This window comes from Strongyloides ratti, scaffold srae_chrx_scaffold0000002, assembly GCF_001040885.1.
Source record: "Strongyloides ratti genome assembly S_ratti_ED321, scaffold srae_chrx_scaffold0000002".
Taxonomy (NCBI): Eukaryota; Metazoa; Nematoda; class Chromadorea; order Rhabditida; family Strongyloididae; genus Strongyloides; species Strongyloides ratti.
The window spans coordinates 1,337,522-1,356,877 of NW_020171510.1; the positions used below are offsets into that span (position 1 = coordinate 1,337,522).

A 19,356-nucleotide genomic window follows, 5' to 3' on the forward strand; every position below is an offset into this window, starting at 1 on the left:
CATTCTTTTCTTTATTTTGTAGTACGTAAAAGTAAAAATATTAGAAAAAAAAAATAAGGAACCACGCCTTTGGTGTAATGGTATGGTGAAACAAAAGCGTACGCGCACATTAATGATTCGTTAGCAATAAAATTTTCTATTTTGTAACCTTTTATTGTAATATTGAAAACATTATAATATATAAGATAATTTTATGTCAGAAAAATATATATATTTATATGTATATATATAAAAAAAATAACTTTTTTTTTTACAATATCATTTTTAAAACATAATATATGTAAATAAAAAAAAAATAAAATGAATTGTTTTGATAAATTTAATTAAAATGTTATTTTGAGCAATATTATAAAAGGTATTAAATGTTTAATAAAGTATCAACAAAACATATTGGTGATTTATATCTAAGAAAATTTTATCTTAATAAAAGAAATTTTAAAAGCGTGTTTTATCTTATTAAATAATAACATTTAAATGGCATTGAATTTAAGATACCGGAAATATATATAAATATATATGTATGTATATAAACTAACATAAAGGATCACATTAAGAATGATCTTCCTTATTTCTAATTAAATATATGTTCAATCTTTATAATAGCTTAAAAATTTTTACATACCAACTACATTTTTAAGGAATGTAATATATATAAAATAATATGAACATATAAATTAATAAAAAGTCAATATAAATTAAATAAAAACATATAATATAAAGATGATTTTATGATTATGTATACTATTTATAAATTATTGGATTTATATATGTATAATATAAGAATATAAAATATCTAAATGACTGTTACATTTCTAAAAGATGCTTAAAAATTTATTAACAATAAAATATTATAATAATTTTATCCAAAAAAATGAGAAGTTTTATTTGATAACTCAATACAAAACCAAGGGCACACTTAAATGTTGATTTGATATATTTTTTTTTATTATCATAAATACTATAAGTAAAAGCTCGATGACAATATATTTATTGTGATTTAATATATAAAATAAATTATAGTGTAAAATTATTTTGATTTTGTAAATTTTGAACGGCAACTTTAACTATACATTCAAATCATTTTGTCTCCTCTTAATGAGATCCTTGAATTAAAAGCTTAACAATCCGTAAAAAAAAGCAGGAGATTTACCGGTAATGGTACCTATTAAATAAAATATAAAAAAAAAAAAATTTAAGGATGTCTAAGGAGATGAACAATTAGGCGACTACTTTTTTATTCATCAATATATATATATATATTGTTTGTAAATTTATAAAAACAAAACAAAAAAAAAAAACTATATATACCTCATAAAATTGACAATAGTTTTGATGTTTTTTTAAGATAAATATATATTTAGATATAGTAATAATGTTTAAATAAAAATAAATGAGTAAAAATAATTAATCATTTTTGTAAAAATGATTTTTTATGTTATTTTTTTTTTTGAGGTATTTCTATAACTTTGTACAAGTTGTATTGTTTTCAAATGTTTTGATGATACACTATCATGTTAATGGTTAATTAATAGACAATCTTTTTTTTGTTTTTCTTATGTTTTACTTTTTAATTTGATATTTTTGATCTGTAGATATATATTTATACACTATTTTAAGACACACTTAAAGACAAAGTTGATTTTTTTTTATTTTTTTGTTAATATTTAAAAGTTTTAAATAAATATTCATATATTCATATATTAAATGATACAAAAATAAATAAATTTTTAAGTGTAAATTAAAAGTTATCTATATATTACTATAAGTAAAAGTAAATTATTTTAATATAATAACCAAAAAAAAAGTAAAAGTTAAATATAATATGATACAAAAATTCCCGCAAGCTATGAACGACCTCATGAAAAAGAATGATTTATAATAGAAGAGTGGTGTAAATTTTGATATTAATAAAAAAAATGATATTTTGTATACTGTTACTGGTAAAAAAGAAAATAATATTTATTAAGTGATAAAAATTTTTAGAAAAGAAAAATTAAGCAATATTCATTAGTCATCTCTTTTTTTTAACAATTAAAAGAAATTACTTATATATACGGTAAATTGGTTATATATATGTATGTATTTATATCAATCTTATAAATAAATTTATATGCATCATTCATTAATTAAAAAAAAAACTTGTTTTTGCTAATAATGAAACAAAACTGAGGATATACCAATTTTTTTAATAATTTTTTTAATATATCATCGTTAAATAGTATTTTATTTATATAAAATTTTTTTTATTTATATTTTTCTTAGTTATTCATTACAGAGATAAGTCAGAGTTTCAGTTATTTAAAAGATTTATTATTGATAAAACTTTAATTAGATTACTAATAAATTAATTTAATTTTAAAAATTTCAATGATATTTAAAAATTATGAATAATATATATCACGTACCCCAAATTTATTTAATACCAATTTTAATAAAATCCTTCAAAATTAAGATAGATTATATCAAAAAGTTTAACATTAAAGCGTTATTATATAATTTTTATATATATTTTTGACATTGTCTTTTTTTTTTACATTATAAAGTGTCAAAATTAATTAATTTCTTTTTTATATTATAAAAAATTTTCATCATAAAAATTATATGATAATATTTGTATGCCTGATTTAATAAATCTTTATAGGTCATTATATCTTATAATTTTGATAATAACTAATTATATTATTAAAATTCAAAATCATATTATTTTTTTTCCTCCTTATTATTATTATCATTCATTTAATATCAATTTATAGAATATAATTTATGTAAAAGATGTTTTAATAAAAGAAATCACTTATTAAAGAGTAAAAGAGAGTGACATAGACAAAAAATTTGCAAATTATTAGTTAAGAATAAAAAGTAAAATTAATTATGAACGGTCCATCATTATTATTCTTTTTACAATAAAGTCTTTTTGTTATATAAGTATCCTGTAAAAATGTTAAATGAAATTAATATAGTGTATAATAATTATTATCTTTTAAAACTAACTAGTTTATTTCTTGTTACCTTTTAATATGTTTTAACTTTAAAATGTGGTATAATAAAATTTTCTTTAAAAATAAATTTGTAAATTTTTTATTAATAAGATTATATGTATGCGTTACAATATCATATTTATTCTAGTAATATTAAATTTAAAATCATTTCCTTTTTTAAGTTTTTAATGTTTAAATGAAAAAAAAGAACAATTTATCAAATTCGGATGAAAAACATTAATTTAATATCATGTATTTAATAATAAGTTTTATAATATGTGATAATGGTAGTTTATTATAGACATATAATTTCTTTTAACAAATGATAAGAAAAAAAAATGAAACGGATGTCAATTAAAAATTTATTCATGCTTTTTTGTTTTAAAAGTTATTTATTTTTATAAAGTTTATAAATCATTAGTAAAATAATCAAATACCAAAAAAAAAATTATAATAAATAAACATTTTTTTTAATCTTTGTCCATGACATTTTGTATTTTTTTGTCTTAATTTGTACAAATAATATAAAAAACAAAATTAATCATCTTAATGATAGTAAAACATAAATTTTAAACTTTGATTATTTATTTTTAAATTTATAAAAGTATAAATATAGAATGAAGAACTTTATTATATTAAAAATGAAAAAAAAATAAAATAAAATATTTAATAGAATGATTGTAATCTTTCAAATCATTTTTAATTTTATCAACAAAAAAAAATCAAGATTATCTAAAAATTTACAGTTTTAGGTGAAACATTATTTGCTTTTTATAAAATTTTATAAACTTTTTTTTTTATTTATAAATATAATATTAATTATTAAAACAATTACTCATCATTAATGCTATAAATTTACTAATTTTGCACAGAAGATGATAAAATAAAAATTAGACAATATATGTATATATATAAAAGAATGTACTTTTTGTTAAAAATTTTCGCGACTTTTAGTAATTATGATATCAGTTGAATTCATAATCGTCCGAACAAAGATCGTCTAAAAGACAAATTTGTCCATTATTTATACTTGGATTATGTACAGCAGAATAAATTTTAAGTAAATATTTTCGAGATATTTCTTTACAATTAGATGCATATCTTCCAAGATTTTGACAATATTGTAACATTTGATAATTTATTGATGTCTAAAAATTCAAAAAAAAAAGAAAACACTATTTTTATAAAAAATTTTATTTTTATGGTTGATTTAAAAAAAAAAATAATTTTAAGAAATTTTTCAAATATACTTACGTAAGATTCATTGTAATTTTTCTCACACAACATAACAGAATAAGTGCAAACATCACAGGCAAATGATTGTATTGACTCAATTGAACCACCATCATCGTTTTTAGCATGAGAAACTTTTAATATACATGGAAAAAGAATCATATAAAATAAGAATATAATATATTGATTTTTTTTTATCATTATACAATTTTTAAATTTTTAACTTTTTGATAGGAAAAGATTAAATATGTAAAAAAATTAGTAGGAAATAATGAAAAATGTTTATTTTCTTTTGTATTTTCAATCTGCTATATTTATACAATTTTCACCATATCATAAAACAACTACCATTGATAAGGATGGATAAGAAATATGATTTTTTTTATCATTATAAGTCGGTACTTTATGTTTTATTTAAAGAAAATGCATATTATCAAATACTCATGACAATTTTATAAATAATTGGTAACAATAATAAAAAAAGTCCTTTTAAAGATAAAGAAATAAAGTTATAATTAAAATTTTGTTTTGAAAAGAAAAGGTTTACTCACATTATTAATGTATACAAAAAAAAATTATAGCATACATCTTTGACATTACAATTATTATTGATAAGATAACAAAAACCATATGCTAATATGAATGATCAGGTCATAAAATAATTAAAAATTATCTCATTAATCTTGATTTTTTTAAAATTAAAGGTAACATTTTTATTTTTAAAAGTATAATAAAATTTTTATATTTTTTTTTTATTAAATTTTATATTTAAACAGTAAAATATTACAATTATAATTTAAAATATATTAAAAAAATTTGTGTTATTAATTACTAAAATAATAAAATCGTATGATTTTAAAAAGATAATAATTATTTTATATCAAAAGTTAATCTTTCTGCACTAATTTATTTTTTATTTTTGAGTATCAATAAAATGTGTTAATAAAGTATTGTTATTCATTTTTTAAATTAACAATTTTAAAAAATAAATAAGTTTTTTTTTTTTTTAAATATTGTTAAGTGATGATATATCTAATGTTGATTTATTAATAATTCCAATTTCTTCAATATCTTCACAAGTATCAATTTCTTCATTTAAGATATTTGTAAATATTTTGTTTTGTTCTACCATACTATTTTCTTCACAAATTTCACCCCAATACTGAGCTTCAGAAGACCCAAAAATAAAAAAAAAGATTGATGTTATAAGATATAATATTGATGATGTATAAAAAATAGAATTCCATTCTTCTACAATACCATTGACTCTAAAATATGATACTAATTTAGGTCCACATAATCTTCCTAAAAATGCGACAACCATTGATATAGATGTTAGGACACCTGTGTAATGTGGTGCTAAGTTAAGAAGACTTGTATAATATCCACATACAGAAAAACCAAAACCACTAGCCGCAAAAATAAATAAAATAATTGTTATAAATGGTTTGGTGCAATCAAGTGTTAATGGTATTGATATAAAACTTATAAAAACAAATATACCAGAAAATAATTGTGACATTTTTGATGCTGTTGTTGAAGTAATTTTATTATTTTTTTGCAATTTTTCTAACAATGTTGACCAGGCAAATTTTGCAAAAAATTGTATTATATGTGGACTAGCACTAATAATTCCATTATCACTAACTTTTAAATATAATGCTTCTTTAAAAAATGTTGGTATATAAAATTGTATAATAATTATAACAACATTTGCTGCAAATTGATTTAAAATAACTGCTAAAAAAGGTAATGATGTAAATATTGACATAAATGGAATTTTTGACAATGCCTAAATAAATATATTAAAAGTAATAAAATATTATATTAAAATATAAATTTACTAATTTTCTTTTAAAAGCACCCTGATGATTTAATTCTTTTTCAAGCCATTTTCTTTCTTTTTCTGTCATCCATTTATCTTTACAGGGACGTGATTGAATAGCTAAACCAAATAATATAGCCCATAATGTTAGAATAATAGAACATAAATAAAAAACAGCTTGCCATCCAAATGAACTAGAACATAAAAATCCTGATATAGGATTACCTGCAGCTCCAGCTATTTGATTACCTGCTGTTAACATTGTTGCTGCTGTTCCTCGTTCAACTTTTGGTATCCATCTTGATATTAATGTATTTGCTGCAGGTAGAAGAAAACCTTCACCAAGACCCATAAATAAACGATCAAAAAATGCATATTGATAGGTAAAATTTTCTGCCAAAAATGGAAATATGGCAGATGTTGCGGCATAAGTTAAACCAGCAAGAAGAAATATTATTTTTGGTGAAAAATGTTCAACTAAAAATCCTGATGGAAGTACAGTAAGTAATGCACCCCAAAAAGTACCAGATATAATAATACTTTGTATATATGTATTCCATTCAAGTGTTCCTCCATAATCATTTACAATTTTTGATAAATTTATTGATGTATCTGTATGAGTAATAGTATTATTCACCAATAAATGGTCCCTAGTTAAACATTGAGTGGGAATATTTGTTAATTCACTATCAATACTATTATTACCAAGTGATTTTAAGATAACACTTGTACTATTAACCATACATGTCATAGTTATACTTAAATTTATTTTAGCAAACACCATTATGGAATATCCAAGCATTATAAATATCATAACATGAAAACGTCTTGATAATAAATTAAAAAAAGCTAAAAAAAAAATATATTATGCAAATTTATTTTGTTAATCATTTAATTTTATTAAAAAAAAAACTCACACATTCTATTAATAGATTTAGTTTCTTGTTCTTCCATTATTAATGATGTTAAATGATGATCTAAATGATTATTCTTAACTTCTTTCATGTTATATTAATGATTTAAACATATATTTTATAAAACCTTAAACTTATAAACTAAATCGTTCTGATTAAATAAATATATTTTTTTAAACTTATAAAATAATAAAACATAAAAATGTATAAGTATTAAGATGATTTAAAAAAAAAAATGTTTTACTCAAATATAACATACTACAAAATTTGAAGAAATATTTCTCTTTTGTTTATATTAAATGTATAGACATAATAAACGTTTATAATATCTAATTATTGAAAAAATTTATAAAAAGAGGTATGTTTAAACGGAATGAAAAAAGAAAATTTATACATTAGAGAAAAATGGACAATAAATTAGAAGAAATATGAATGAGACAAAAAAAAAATTAAATATAAAAGACAAAATAACATAATTTTGAAAATATTTTGATGTAGTATAATCAAATAAAAACAATAACTTTTACAATATAATGCTATTTTTCTTTGATTAAATGAATTATATATAATAAAAAAAAAATAAAACAAAATCTTATAAAAGATCATTGGTAATACTGTTAATTTAAATATGTGAATAAAAATAATATTATTATAGACAATAAACAATAATAGTATAAGTTAGTTTTTCACACTTTACAATTGATATATTAATATTAAAAAAAAAAGAGGATGACAAATAAAAATGAGATTATTATTACTCAATTGTAGATGTAGATATATTGACAATATACTAAATGAATGTAAAATAAATTTCTGTATTTTTAATAGAAAATATTTTTATTTTTTTTTTTGATAAAAAGTAGTAAAATTAAAAATTGTAATTGAATATTATAATTTTCCCACATTTTTCTTTTAAACTCGTAAAATAATAATTTCAATTCTCAAGTAATATGTATAAAAATAAATAAATCTTTTTCCTACACCTAAATTTTGAAGAAATATTTTTACATATATACATAAAAATACTTTTAAAAGATTTAATTTGTGTAAAACAATGATCAGTTTATATTATTGATAAGAAAATTACACTTTCAAAGATTGTATTAAAATTTAATCTTCTTCTTTAGTTGATATCAAGGATTATTAGAACAAACGATAATTATATATATATAGTTAACAAAAGGATATTACTAAATAAATGTAATATTTTTAATCAATTACTTTTTGAACTTATTTCATTGATAATAATAATAATGACGGTGATATTTAATATGCTTATAAATAATATAATTATTATATGGTTATTTTTTTTACCTTTTTATACTTTATTCAAAAAAAAAGTATATATATATTATGCTTGTTAAAAATTAAAAATATATTTAATTATACACATTGATTAACATTGTATTGCTATAATATTTTTCTAAATTGTCATTAATTTATATTTTCTTTTTATCTTAATATTTAAATAATAAACACCACAATCAAGAAATGTAGTATCCATTTATTTTTGCTTTTACTACTATTATACAAACTATCACTTTATTACATAATAAATTAATCATATATCTTATTACATTTAACATTTCCGGTATTGTATAAAAAAAAAAAATAAAAGTAACTAAAGTATATTTGATTTAAAAAATTAAAAAAAAATGTTTCATTCTTTTTCACACATCAAGCATTTATATTTATCTTATTTCTTTCAATATATATAATTTTCTTATGTAACATTAGTATGTAAAAAGAAATTAATGAAGTAATAAATTGAATTGCCTCAATTTATTAAATCATTTTTATTTTAAAATCAATTGTAAGGTCAAATTTACTTAATTATATAACTTTTAAAAGTAATTTTTTTTTTTATAAAATTTTAAACTTTACAATATAATTTTTATAAATCCATTAAGGTTACCTTCTTTTTTATATAACTGTTTCTTAATTATCCATCAAAGATAATTTTTACCAAACAAAGACAATCAATTTAAAAAGGTAAAATAATTAAATGAAGAATTAGGACATTTTAATACATCATTTATTTATTTTTTATTTATTTTTTTTGTTCTAATCAAAAAATTGTACCTACATTTAATCGGATTAGAATTGTTTTTGTTTACCGACGAAAGATATAAACAATAAAATGATTGAATATATGTTAACATGCCTACAGTTATTTTTTGTCTACTGAATTAGGTGTTAGCTTACAAACAATTCTCAGCATGTGGTGATTCTTTCATTATCTATTTATAATTAGTTTAAAAAATATAATAAGTCAAAAACTTTTTAACACCTTAAATTAAATTTTATTATCATATACCTGACCTTGTATTATGTTTAATTTTATTACTTAATACCTACTATAAAAATTTTTTTAATGTTTATTGTTTATAATTAAAGACTATATATATTTTGTTTTACTTCAATTTATTTTACTTAAACTTTTAAATATGGTTCTTTAATTTGGATGGCCTTATTAACAGGATAAAATTGATATTAATACAATATTAATAATATCAAATTCCAACTTATTTTACATAGTTTATAAATAATAAAAATATTGCATAACAGACTTTTTAAAAAAAAAAACAACGTTTAAGATGAGACACTTGTAATGATTTATATATCTGTTCATTTATATAAATTTCATATTAAACCAGAATGGGTCAAGTACCCTATTTCACAACTACTGATATCTGATATTTATCTTTTTTCACTTTTAAAAACAAAAGAAAAAAAAAACACTTTTCTTATTAAAAAATAAAAAATTTTAAATAAAACAGAAATAATTTTATTTGAAACTATTTAAATTTAAATTGAGGTAATAAAAATGTATTTAAAAATAAATTTATAATTGCTTAATTTACCTTAAACTACATATAAATAAAATAATGAAGGTAAATAAAAAGTAATACCAATTGTCACCTCGAAAAATTAACATGATTCATTATGGCGTCAATTGATAGAATTAACAAGGAAAAAACAATAAAATTTTTACCTTATCTAATTTTAAATCTCAATTAAAACATAATAAATGTGTTAAAATTTCTACTCGTTAACTGTTCATTATTCTCACATATTTAATGAATTTATAAATATACTTTTTTTTTAAATCTATTTGCTAATTTTATTAATGTTTATATTATTTTATCTTCATGGTTGGTTATTACACCTTAGCAATCATCTTTTAATAATTATATAATTGTCCTTATTCACTTAATATATCTTATGATTAAATCTTAATATATATACTTGTTAAATAATCATATTTTAATTTTTATTAAATATGATTATCTAAAGGTGTAACAGATGTTATTTGTAAAAAAAATTTGTTTACATATCATAAATAGCGGTAAGATATATATATATCTAGAAATATAGAAAAGTAATAAAATACCTTTCACCTGTTGTTAATATCATTATACCTCATATTAATATTTATATAAGGACAATCATTTAAAATTCTTGATTGTGTTAATCAAATTACCGACAATAAAAAAAAAAAAGAGAGTACATTATTATTATTAAATCAGATATATCATCATATAATAAAATTATAAAGATATACTGTTTTTGTCAATAGTGATTTATATTATCAAAACTTTTAAATTATAAAATAGATAAATAAATTTTAATTTACTTATCTAACTATCTGTCACTTTTAATATAAATTTTTTTACTTATTTTAATTTTAAATTTAACGAAAAAAAAAAAGAAAATAATTATTGTCTTTATAACATTAGTCTTTTTAAAAATTAACCATTATTTAATCAAATTTTCAAAGTTTTGTTTATGTAAAATGATATATATGTATATATATAAATAAAAATGATTACATTTTGCCCTGTGTCATTAAAGAATTGTGTCACTTTTTGGCCAAACTGTAATATTTTATTTTAAATAAAACACTATATATAATTATTTCTGTCTGTAAATTAAAAGGAAACAATGAAAATATATTTCTTTTATCGTAATATATTGAGGTATATTTTTTAATAATATTTTATTTAAAAGGTAAAAATTTTTAAATAAAAGTCTTTTTTTTTTCTTTTCTATTTAAATGAAATAACTTAATTTTTCTATTTATATTTTGTAATATATTTATTATAATTATTCTTTTATTAAAAAAAAAAGATATTATTTAATAATTCATTGATAATATTTTTAATGAATTAAAATTATTACTATTAATTTTTATTACTATATATTCATTCAAGAATTATTATACAATTAAAAAAGATTAATAATAAATTTTGCTTTTAACAAAAGACTGTCAAAATACTTAAATTTTTAAGGGTATATTTATTAAAAAATTTCCTTTTACAAGGTATATCATCACAATTCTGTCAAATGCTACTATCCTTTTTAGCCTAATATAAATGATACATGCTAAAGGGATTACAAATGCCACTTACTCTTCCTGAATGACCCTTTATAACATAATTGTATACCTTAAGGTATGTATGTCTGATAAGAATAATCTAAACGGCAATTCATCATTTATATACTGTCAATAAAAAGACATAAATATATACAAAACATTTGATTTCTTCAATAATTCATTATAAAGGTTGTTAATATACAATACTATATTAAAACTTAAATATATGCCTTTTTATTTAACTCCTCCTACTTTTTTCTATTTTGATCACTCCTCAATACTTATATATATATCTATAAATGTTAAAATTATAATCATTATTTAAAATATACTGTTTTTAATTCTAATTATAGAATAATTAATAATAATTTTTTTTTAAATTATTAATAAAAAAAAATAAATAAATAAAGTTTATAATGTCATATTCTGTACGAAGTAGCAAAACATCTATGAATTTATATTCTACAATAAATCATTCAACAAATAATTATAATATAAATGGAAGTATATGTAAAGTTTGTAGTAAAACTTATAAAGAGGTAATTTTTTTTTTATATTAATTTTTAATAAACTTATTTTATTTTATTTTTTAGCCTGTAACACTTCCATGTGGTCATTCATTATGTGATGGTTGTTGTAAACAACTTTTATATACTTTAAAAAATTCTATTATAACAATGCCAATAGAATCGCAACATAGACCTAAAATAAGAATGGGTCTTGGAACATATAGTAAAGTTAATACATTAAAATCAGTTGGAATAACTATTAATGAAAATAATATAGATGATAAGATACAAAATAATATGGTAACAAGAATAACAAAAAATGATTTTACAAGTCCACCATGTCCTACATGTGGTGTTAAACCATCACTTATACCACCATATAAAAATTTAGCATTAACAACACTTATTAATGAAATAGAAATACTTAAAAATATTAATAAACAATTTAAAAATATTATGAAAAATAAATCATTAGAATATGGAGATGAAAATATTTATAAATCAATAAGTCCAACACCATCTTCATCTTCTAGTGGATATGGACATAGTGAAGATGACTATTACAAATATTGTAGAATTACAAAAAATTCAAGTAAAGATAAATTTAACTTACCTGAATCATACCGTATAAAAGAATGTAAAATATTAATTGTTGGTGGAGAAAAAGTAGGAAAATCAACATTAATAAAAACTCAACTTCTTAATGATGCATTTTTTGGAAATGAAGATGATGTTGATTATACTTTATCATCATATATAAAAACAAAAGAATTAAATTATAAAAATAAAAAAGATAAAAAAGAAAATGATGTATTAAAAAATATGTATATGCTTCAATTAGATGAATGTAATAATTTTGATATGGATTTAAATAAAATTGATGGTATTGCACTTGTTTATAGTGTTACTGATAGATTTTCACTTGTTGAGGTAACACATTTTTATTATATGCTTCAAGAGACAAATTATGATAATGTAAGTTTTTTTTTTTACTATTTTTTATATATTTATATATTTTTTTTTGTTAATGATAAAAAAATTGTTTATAATAACTTTAAATCTTTTTTTTATTATAGATTCCTTTATGTTTAATAGGACTTAAATCTGATGTTATTGGAAGTAGGAGAAAAATTTCATACAATGAAGGTTTTAGAAGATCAAAAGAATTAAAATGTCAATTTTATGAAATAAGTGGAAGATACAATAAAGGTGTCAATGAAGCATTTGAAGGTTTGATAAAGACTATTGATAAACAAAAATTAAAAAAATAAATACTAAATTTTTGATTTTTGAAAATAAATAAGATCAATTAATTTTTGTATAACAGGATAAAATTTATGGGATGAATTGAAAAAGATGGCTGTCGTAATTTTATATATGTAAATATATTTTTTTATTTATATTATAATTTATCCCTAAATTTTGAACCCAGTGCTTTAGTATCTTCTTTTTTTTCTAATGTAATTGTAGTAATATTTCAATTATTCTAATTTTTGTCTTTTTTTTTGTTTATTTAAATAAAGAAAAAAAAATTAATTTGGTTATTTTATGTGTTTAATTATAGTAAAAAAAAAAAAGTTGCAGTAAATCAAATTTAAATGTTCTTTAATTAATGTTTAGCAGTTGTTGAAGATATAATGTATAGTAGTTATTTTAATGGATGTTTATATATACATATATAATATATTTGATAAAAGAAAAAAAAAAAGAGAAGAGTTGATTGTGTCATTAATACTTGACTTACATGAATTACATAGTTATTTATATTTACCTACCTTGTAAGAATTATAAAAGTAATGTGTTAAAGTTTTTTGATGTTTCCTGTTAAAACAATGTAAGGTAAAATAACTTTTTAAAAAGAAAATTGTATAATAATTGAAAAGTACTTTAATTGTTACAAGAGATTATCTTTAATAAAAACATTCTGTTGTGAGAAATTTTATTATAATAAAATTAATTTGTTATTAATTTAAATGTCTTAACATAGTAAATGTTAAATCTATTAAAATTATATTTAACAACTATTTATATTTATATATGATATAATATGTGTATATAATTAGAAGATTAAAGATAAATTAAAAAATCATACATTTAATTGATATAATTTTACCTTATAAACATTCTATTAAAACTAATATAATCCGATTTTTATGATTGAATATGATGTAAGGTAATATAATTATTTTATTGTTAAAAATATTAATTAATTTTATTTAAAATAATTATAATTATTTATTTAAATATTGATTTTTTTTTAAAAAATTCTTTTAAAATAATATATAAATATTGTCCTTAGATAATCAAAATTTGTTTAAATTGTAATTGTTTGATTAAAGAATTAACAGTTATTCATTAATATAGAACTTTCTTAAATGAATAACAGTTTATGTCATCATATAAGAATTGTTTTGTCGGAAAGAAGATATATTTATATATTATGCCGCCACATCTGGTTACACTTACTTTACACTTTTAAGCATTTCCGTTTTCCATAAAAACACACCATTTAGACAAGTGCCAAAATTTGACAACTTTTACAACAACATCTAATTGGTAAAGAAATGAAATAAATAATATCCAATCTTTTTGATGAAACCGTTTATAAAAGTTGTTTTAAAAGTTAGTTTAACAGATATTTAAAAACATATCAATTAATTATCTCTGTCAGATGTTTACCAAAAATTAATTTTATTAGGTAAAAATAAATACAAAGATAAATTATCTTTAAACCACTTGTAACATTTCTTTTTATAATTATTTTTCTTATGTTATGTTATTTTATAATATATATACATATGAAGATTAAAAGCTTAATAATCTTCTTAAATCAAAAAAATAACAATCAAAAAAAAAAAAGGTAAGATAAATTGTAATATGAATCGGTATTTTATTGTTATGACAGGTGAAAAGGATTTTATTTTACCTTTTGTAAAAGTTATTTAGATTATTTGATGTGCTTATTACATTATATAAATATATAATTCATTAAAAAAACCTGGAAATATATTTTAAGCAGCTGTTGTAAGTATGAGTTACCTTTACCTTGATGAGATAAGAAATAAATATAGACCTATATTAATTAATAAAGTTAAATCAATCATTTTAAGTATGAAAACATCTATATTTATCATCATTCACGCAATATTACATGTTTATTGTCAAGATTACAGTTTCAGATAAAGACAATTTAATAAGTACCTCTGGTGAATTAACCTAATGAGTATTATTAATTTTTTAATTAACTTATTTTTTGTGACGGCAGGATACCAAAATTGAAAGTTCAAGTAGTGGATAAGGTAGACAATAGAAAATATGATGGTAAAAATAGTAAATGCAGATGTGTGATCTCCAACAGCTCCTGACAGACAAGTCGACAGTCGTCAGGTGTTTTGTCTTTTGTCATCATATTTAATAATTTTAAAAAGTCTTTTGGCCAGAAATATTAATATGGATAATATGTTAAACAATATGAATTTGCCACTAATTTACACATTTATATCTACCTAAGTACCACTTAATCAAAATACCATCTATAAATTATAATTACCTTTTTAATCAAGTGGTATTTTAAGTGGCTAATAAGTAATATATATATATATATAGATATAGATATATAGATATATATATTCATTTTTCATAAATCATACAGTTAAAATGGTACTTGAAAATACAAAAAAAAGTAAGCGATATAACAAGAAACAGATATTAGAAATTTAATTAAAAGAGTAATTCAAATAATTCATATTTATAAATACTAATTTAAAAATATTTTTATTTTTATATATAAAAAATTTCATATTAACAAAATAAGTAAAAGTGTTTGTATACAATTAGTGGAGAAGAATATATATATATATAATAAAAATAAAAAAATAAAATAGTATAAAATAATATCATGTATATATGTCAATTTTTATACTAACATTCATAAATATTTATATAATAAACAAAATTAAAAGTGATGTAATCGTTCAAAATTGATAAAAAAAATCATCTATTTTTGTTATTATACTTTTCTTGTAAACTTTATTTTTATTGTTCTAAATATTAAAATTTTTTTATTTATGACATACAAAAAAATAAAAACAAAATAGTAATATATTAATTATATATATAAATAACAAATAAATTGTTTTAAATATTATTTTCTTCTATTTTACTATAAATTTTGATTAATTAAATTTTAGTATGTTTAAGAATAAATTAATTACCATATTTATTATTTTAATTAGTTTATATAAATCATTTTCATATTTATCTGATAACAAAGACAATTTTTTTCATCAAGATAAAAATATAGCAGAAGAAAATAAAGCTTACTATAAATTTAATACAAAAACGACCAATTCATTGTATCATAAAGCAGCTATTAGTATATTAATTAAGGTAATTTAATATTTTTTATATTGTTAAAAATAAAAAGATTATAATAAAACTATATTTTTTTAGTCGCGAGCAAATCAATTACTAAAAGAACTTCCAATAAATAATAAATTAGATTATAAAATATGTATTAAAAATGCCAAAAAATTAAATATATTAGCAAAATGTATTATTCCTTTATATGATATAAGAAGAAAATTAATAAAAGAAGGTATATTTGATTTAAAATATTATATGGAAAAACCATTAATAAGAAAAAAAGATGAAAAAAAAATATCATCTTTAAAAATGAAATACAATACATCATCAATTAATTTAACTTTATCAAATATTGAAACATTGTTTGATTCAAAAAATGTGAACGTTTTAATTACTAAAAAAGATCAAGTACCAAAATCATATAAAAAATCAATCAGTAAAAAAAAATTTCATGTAATTAAAAGAAAAAGAAAATTTATACATAAAAAATCAACAGAAAAAAAAGAAGAAAATAAAAATTACCAAAATGTTAATCTTAATTTTTTTAGAAAGCATCGTATTAGACGAAAAAGAGGTATTGACAATTCAAATTTATTTGATGCTGAAATAAATATAAAAAAAATTATAGAACAAAGAAAATTAGAGGAAGAAAATCAAAAAATTAATAAATTACCTTTAAATTTAAAAAATTTAAAGAGATTAGAACGTTATCAGTGGATGTCACAACAAATTAAAAAATATGTTGATAATGTTAATAAACATAATGAAGATACATTGTCACAATTTAATAATCCTCTTATTTATCGTTCTACAGACTACTATTCTCCTACAAATGAAAATAATATTTTTACAATATTAGAAAAATTAACTTCAACTCTTGAAGATGTGATTTTAAAAAATTATAAAATTTCTTTTTTTTCACCAAATTTATTTAATATTTTTCCATCTTGTTCTCAAAGTAATTGTAACAAAAAACGAAAATTATTTTCACCAACTTTATTTAGTTTTCATAACGATGATGGTTTTTTATCTTTACCAAAACTTCTTAAAAATATACTTTATAATAGTGAAGAAGAAAACAATTGGTTAAATTTTATTTTTGATATTACAGGTGCAAAAAAAGTATTAGATAATGCTATGAATTTTCTAGGTCCAATTATTGATGAAATGGAAACAAAAATATATCCTGCTTTTCATGAATTTGAAAAAATAGAAAATCAATATAATAAGATATTAGAAATGTATGATGACAAACAATTAGAAGAAATTGAAAAAAATGGTTACACATTTTTGTATGAAGATCAATTAAAAATGATGTATAATAATTCAAAAAATGATAAATTAAATTTTTCTATTGATGAATTAAAAAATATAACAAGATTAGAACTTGAAGAAAGAATAGAAAATGATATAAGACAATTAGCTATGATAAAAAAAGATGAGGAAAAAAAAGATGAATATATTGATAAATATAATGAAATTATTAGAATTAATAAACATAAAAGACCATGGTTTAGAAAAAAAAGAGGAATAATTAAAAATAAAAAACGTAATTTAAAAAAAAAAGCAAAAAAAAATGTAGAAGAACAAAATGAAGATCCTGCTGCTGAGGACGCAGAGGATCATGAAATTTTTAATACACTTCAACCATTTGCCTTTTTTAATCGTATAGGTGAACCTGTTATCCTTGAAATTCAAACACTTTCACCACATGCATTTATTAATGAGTTTTTGTCACCAGAAATAATTGTTGCAACCACCTTATCTCCACGTGCTTTTATTGCAACAATCTTAACTCCGAATATTTTAGTAGCTAGAATACTCCAACCTGGTGCTTTTAGATTGGAAATTATTTCTCCTAGGATACTTACAGCATGGGTATTATCACCTGAAATATTTCTTGTTGAAGTCCTATCACCACATATAATTGATCCAAAAGTTTTATCACCCGAGTATCTTAAAATAGTTGTTTTATCACCAACACTTGTTTCACCACGTGTTTTATCACAAGAAGGTTTAGCAGTTCTTGTATTATCACCAAACATTCTATCACCAAATATATACTCTCGAGAAAGTTTAGTTGTTGAGGTACTATCACCACATTTACTCGGTGGACAAGAAATAACAGAATCAGGAGAGTCTTCTGAAGGTGAAATTGGTGGTGAACATAATTCGAAGCATAAAGAAGGTCATGAACATCATTCTGAATTTCATCCTGTTCATATTCACACATATCCATTTACACATCTTCAAATTCCCCATACAATTCATGTTGGTGATTAAATTAATTTTTTCAGTTTCCAACATTTATAATTAAATGTATAGATCTCACATTGTAAGATTTTAAAATAAAAACTATTTTTAAAATATTATTTAAACAATAATTTTAAATTACAAAAAAAAATTTATAATATAAACAAATATTAAATAAAATTAAAAATTTATTTAGTTATAAATATTATTTATATTTTTAATTTTGTTTTTTTAAAGATTACCTTTAGTTGAGAAATATACTAATGTAATTTTTTGTATTTTAATGATGTTTGATGATTATATTGTTTTTGTGATGAGAAAGAATCTTGGAATTACAATACTAAGAAACAAAATACTTCTAAAAGTATATAAAGATGAGTATTTTGAAGAATTTTGTCATTGTTAATTTTATGTATCATGATATTTTTCTTAATGTATTGTATTTTTGTGAAATTAATTGTCTTAATTATTTTTAGAAGTTTAAATTGTAAGCTTATTTTTGGACTAGTTTTGGAAACTAGGAGTTTAATAATTTTAAAAGGTAATTAATTGTTATAATTATTGTTATTATATTTTATCTTATATAGACATAGCTCTAAAAATAATAAAATATTTTATTCATATTAATATCCTCTATTACAATGTTATTAATGTTATATTACAGTATTTGTTTAACATGATTTAATAGTTTTTATATATTTTAATATGTTTAAAATTATTTAAAAATACTATAAAAAAAAGTACATAATAGTACTAGTTGTTTATACATTTAAAACTTTTTTATATACTATTAAAAAAATATTTTACTTTAATAAATATACCATATTCCTTGATATTTAAAAATATAAATATATTGAATAATTTAATTAACTATGTTTAATATATAAACATAAAGCTAAAA

At 19.0% G+C, this 19,356-nt stretch overlaps 3 protein-coding genes across 3 annotated transcripts; 1 reads left to right on the plus strand and 2 right to left on the minus strand.

Moving 5' to 3' along the window:
- Positions 1–3,943: 3,943 nt before the first annotated feature.
- Positions 3,944–4,373, minus strand: SRAE_X000128700 (Saposin B domain and Saposin-like domain-containing protein; the record flags this gene model as incomplete). Its single annotated transcript, XM_024647252.1, has 2 exons — positions 3,944–4,126; positions 4,233–4,373. The coding sequence occupies 2 exons, from the start codon at positions 4,371–4,373 to the stop codon at positions 3,944–3,946; spliced, it is 324 nt and encodes a 107-aa protein (XP_024498751.1).
- Positions 4,374–5,217: 844 nt separating this feature from the next.
- On the minus strand, positions 5,218–7,041 carry SRAE_X000128800 (Sialin; the record flags this gene model as incomplete). The annotated part of the gene is made up of 3 exons (XM_024647263.1): positions 5,218–6,003; positions 6,056–6,885; positions 6,954–7,041. The coding sequence occupies 3 exons, from the start codon at positions 7,039–7,041 to the stop codon at positions 5,218–5,220; spliced, it is 1,704 nt and encodes a 567-aa protein (XP_024498752.1).
- Positions 7,042–11,744: 4,703 nt separating this feature from the next.
- SRAE_X000128900 (Small GTPase superfamily and Zinc finger,RING-type domain and Small GTPase superfamily, Rab type and Moulting cycle MLT-10-like protein family and Zinc finger, RING/FYVE/PHD-type domain and Zinc finger, C3HC4 RING-type domain and Small GTPase superfamily, Ras type and P-loop containing nucleoside triphosphate hydrolase domain-containing protein) lies at positions 11,745–18,485 on the plus strand (the record flags this gene model as incomplete). The annotated part of the gene is made up of 5 exons (XM_024647274.1): positions 11,745–11,867; positions 11,922–12,812; positions 12,914–13,067; positions 16,141–16,226; positions 16,290–18,485. 5 exons carry the CDS (start codon positions 11,745–11,747, stop codon positions 18,483–18,485), a joined length of 3,450 nt encoding a protein of 1,149 aa, XP_024498753.1.
- Between the last annotated feature and the right edge of the window lie 871 nt (positions 18,486–19,356).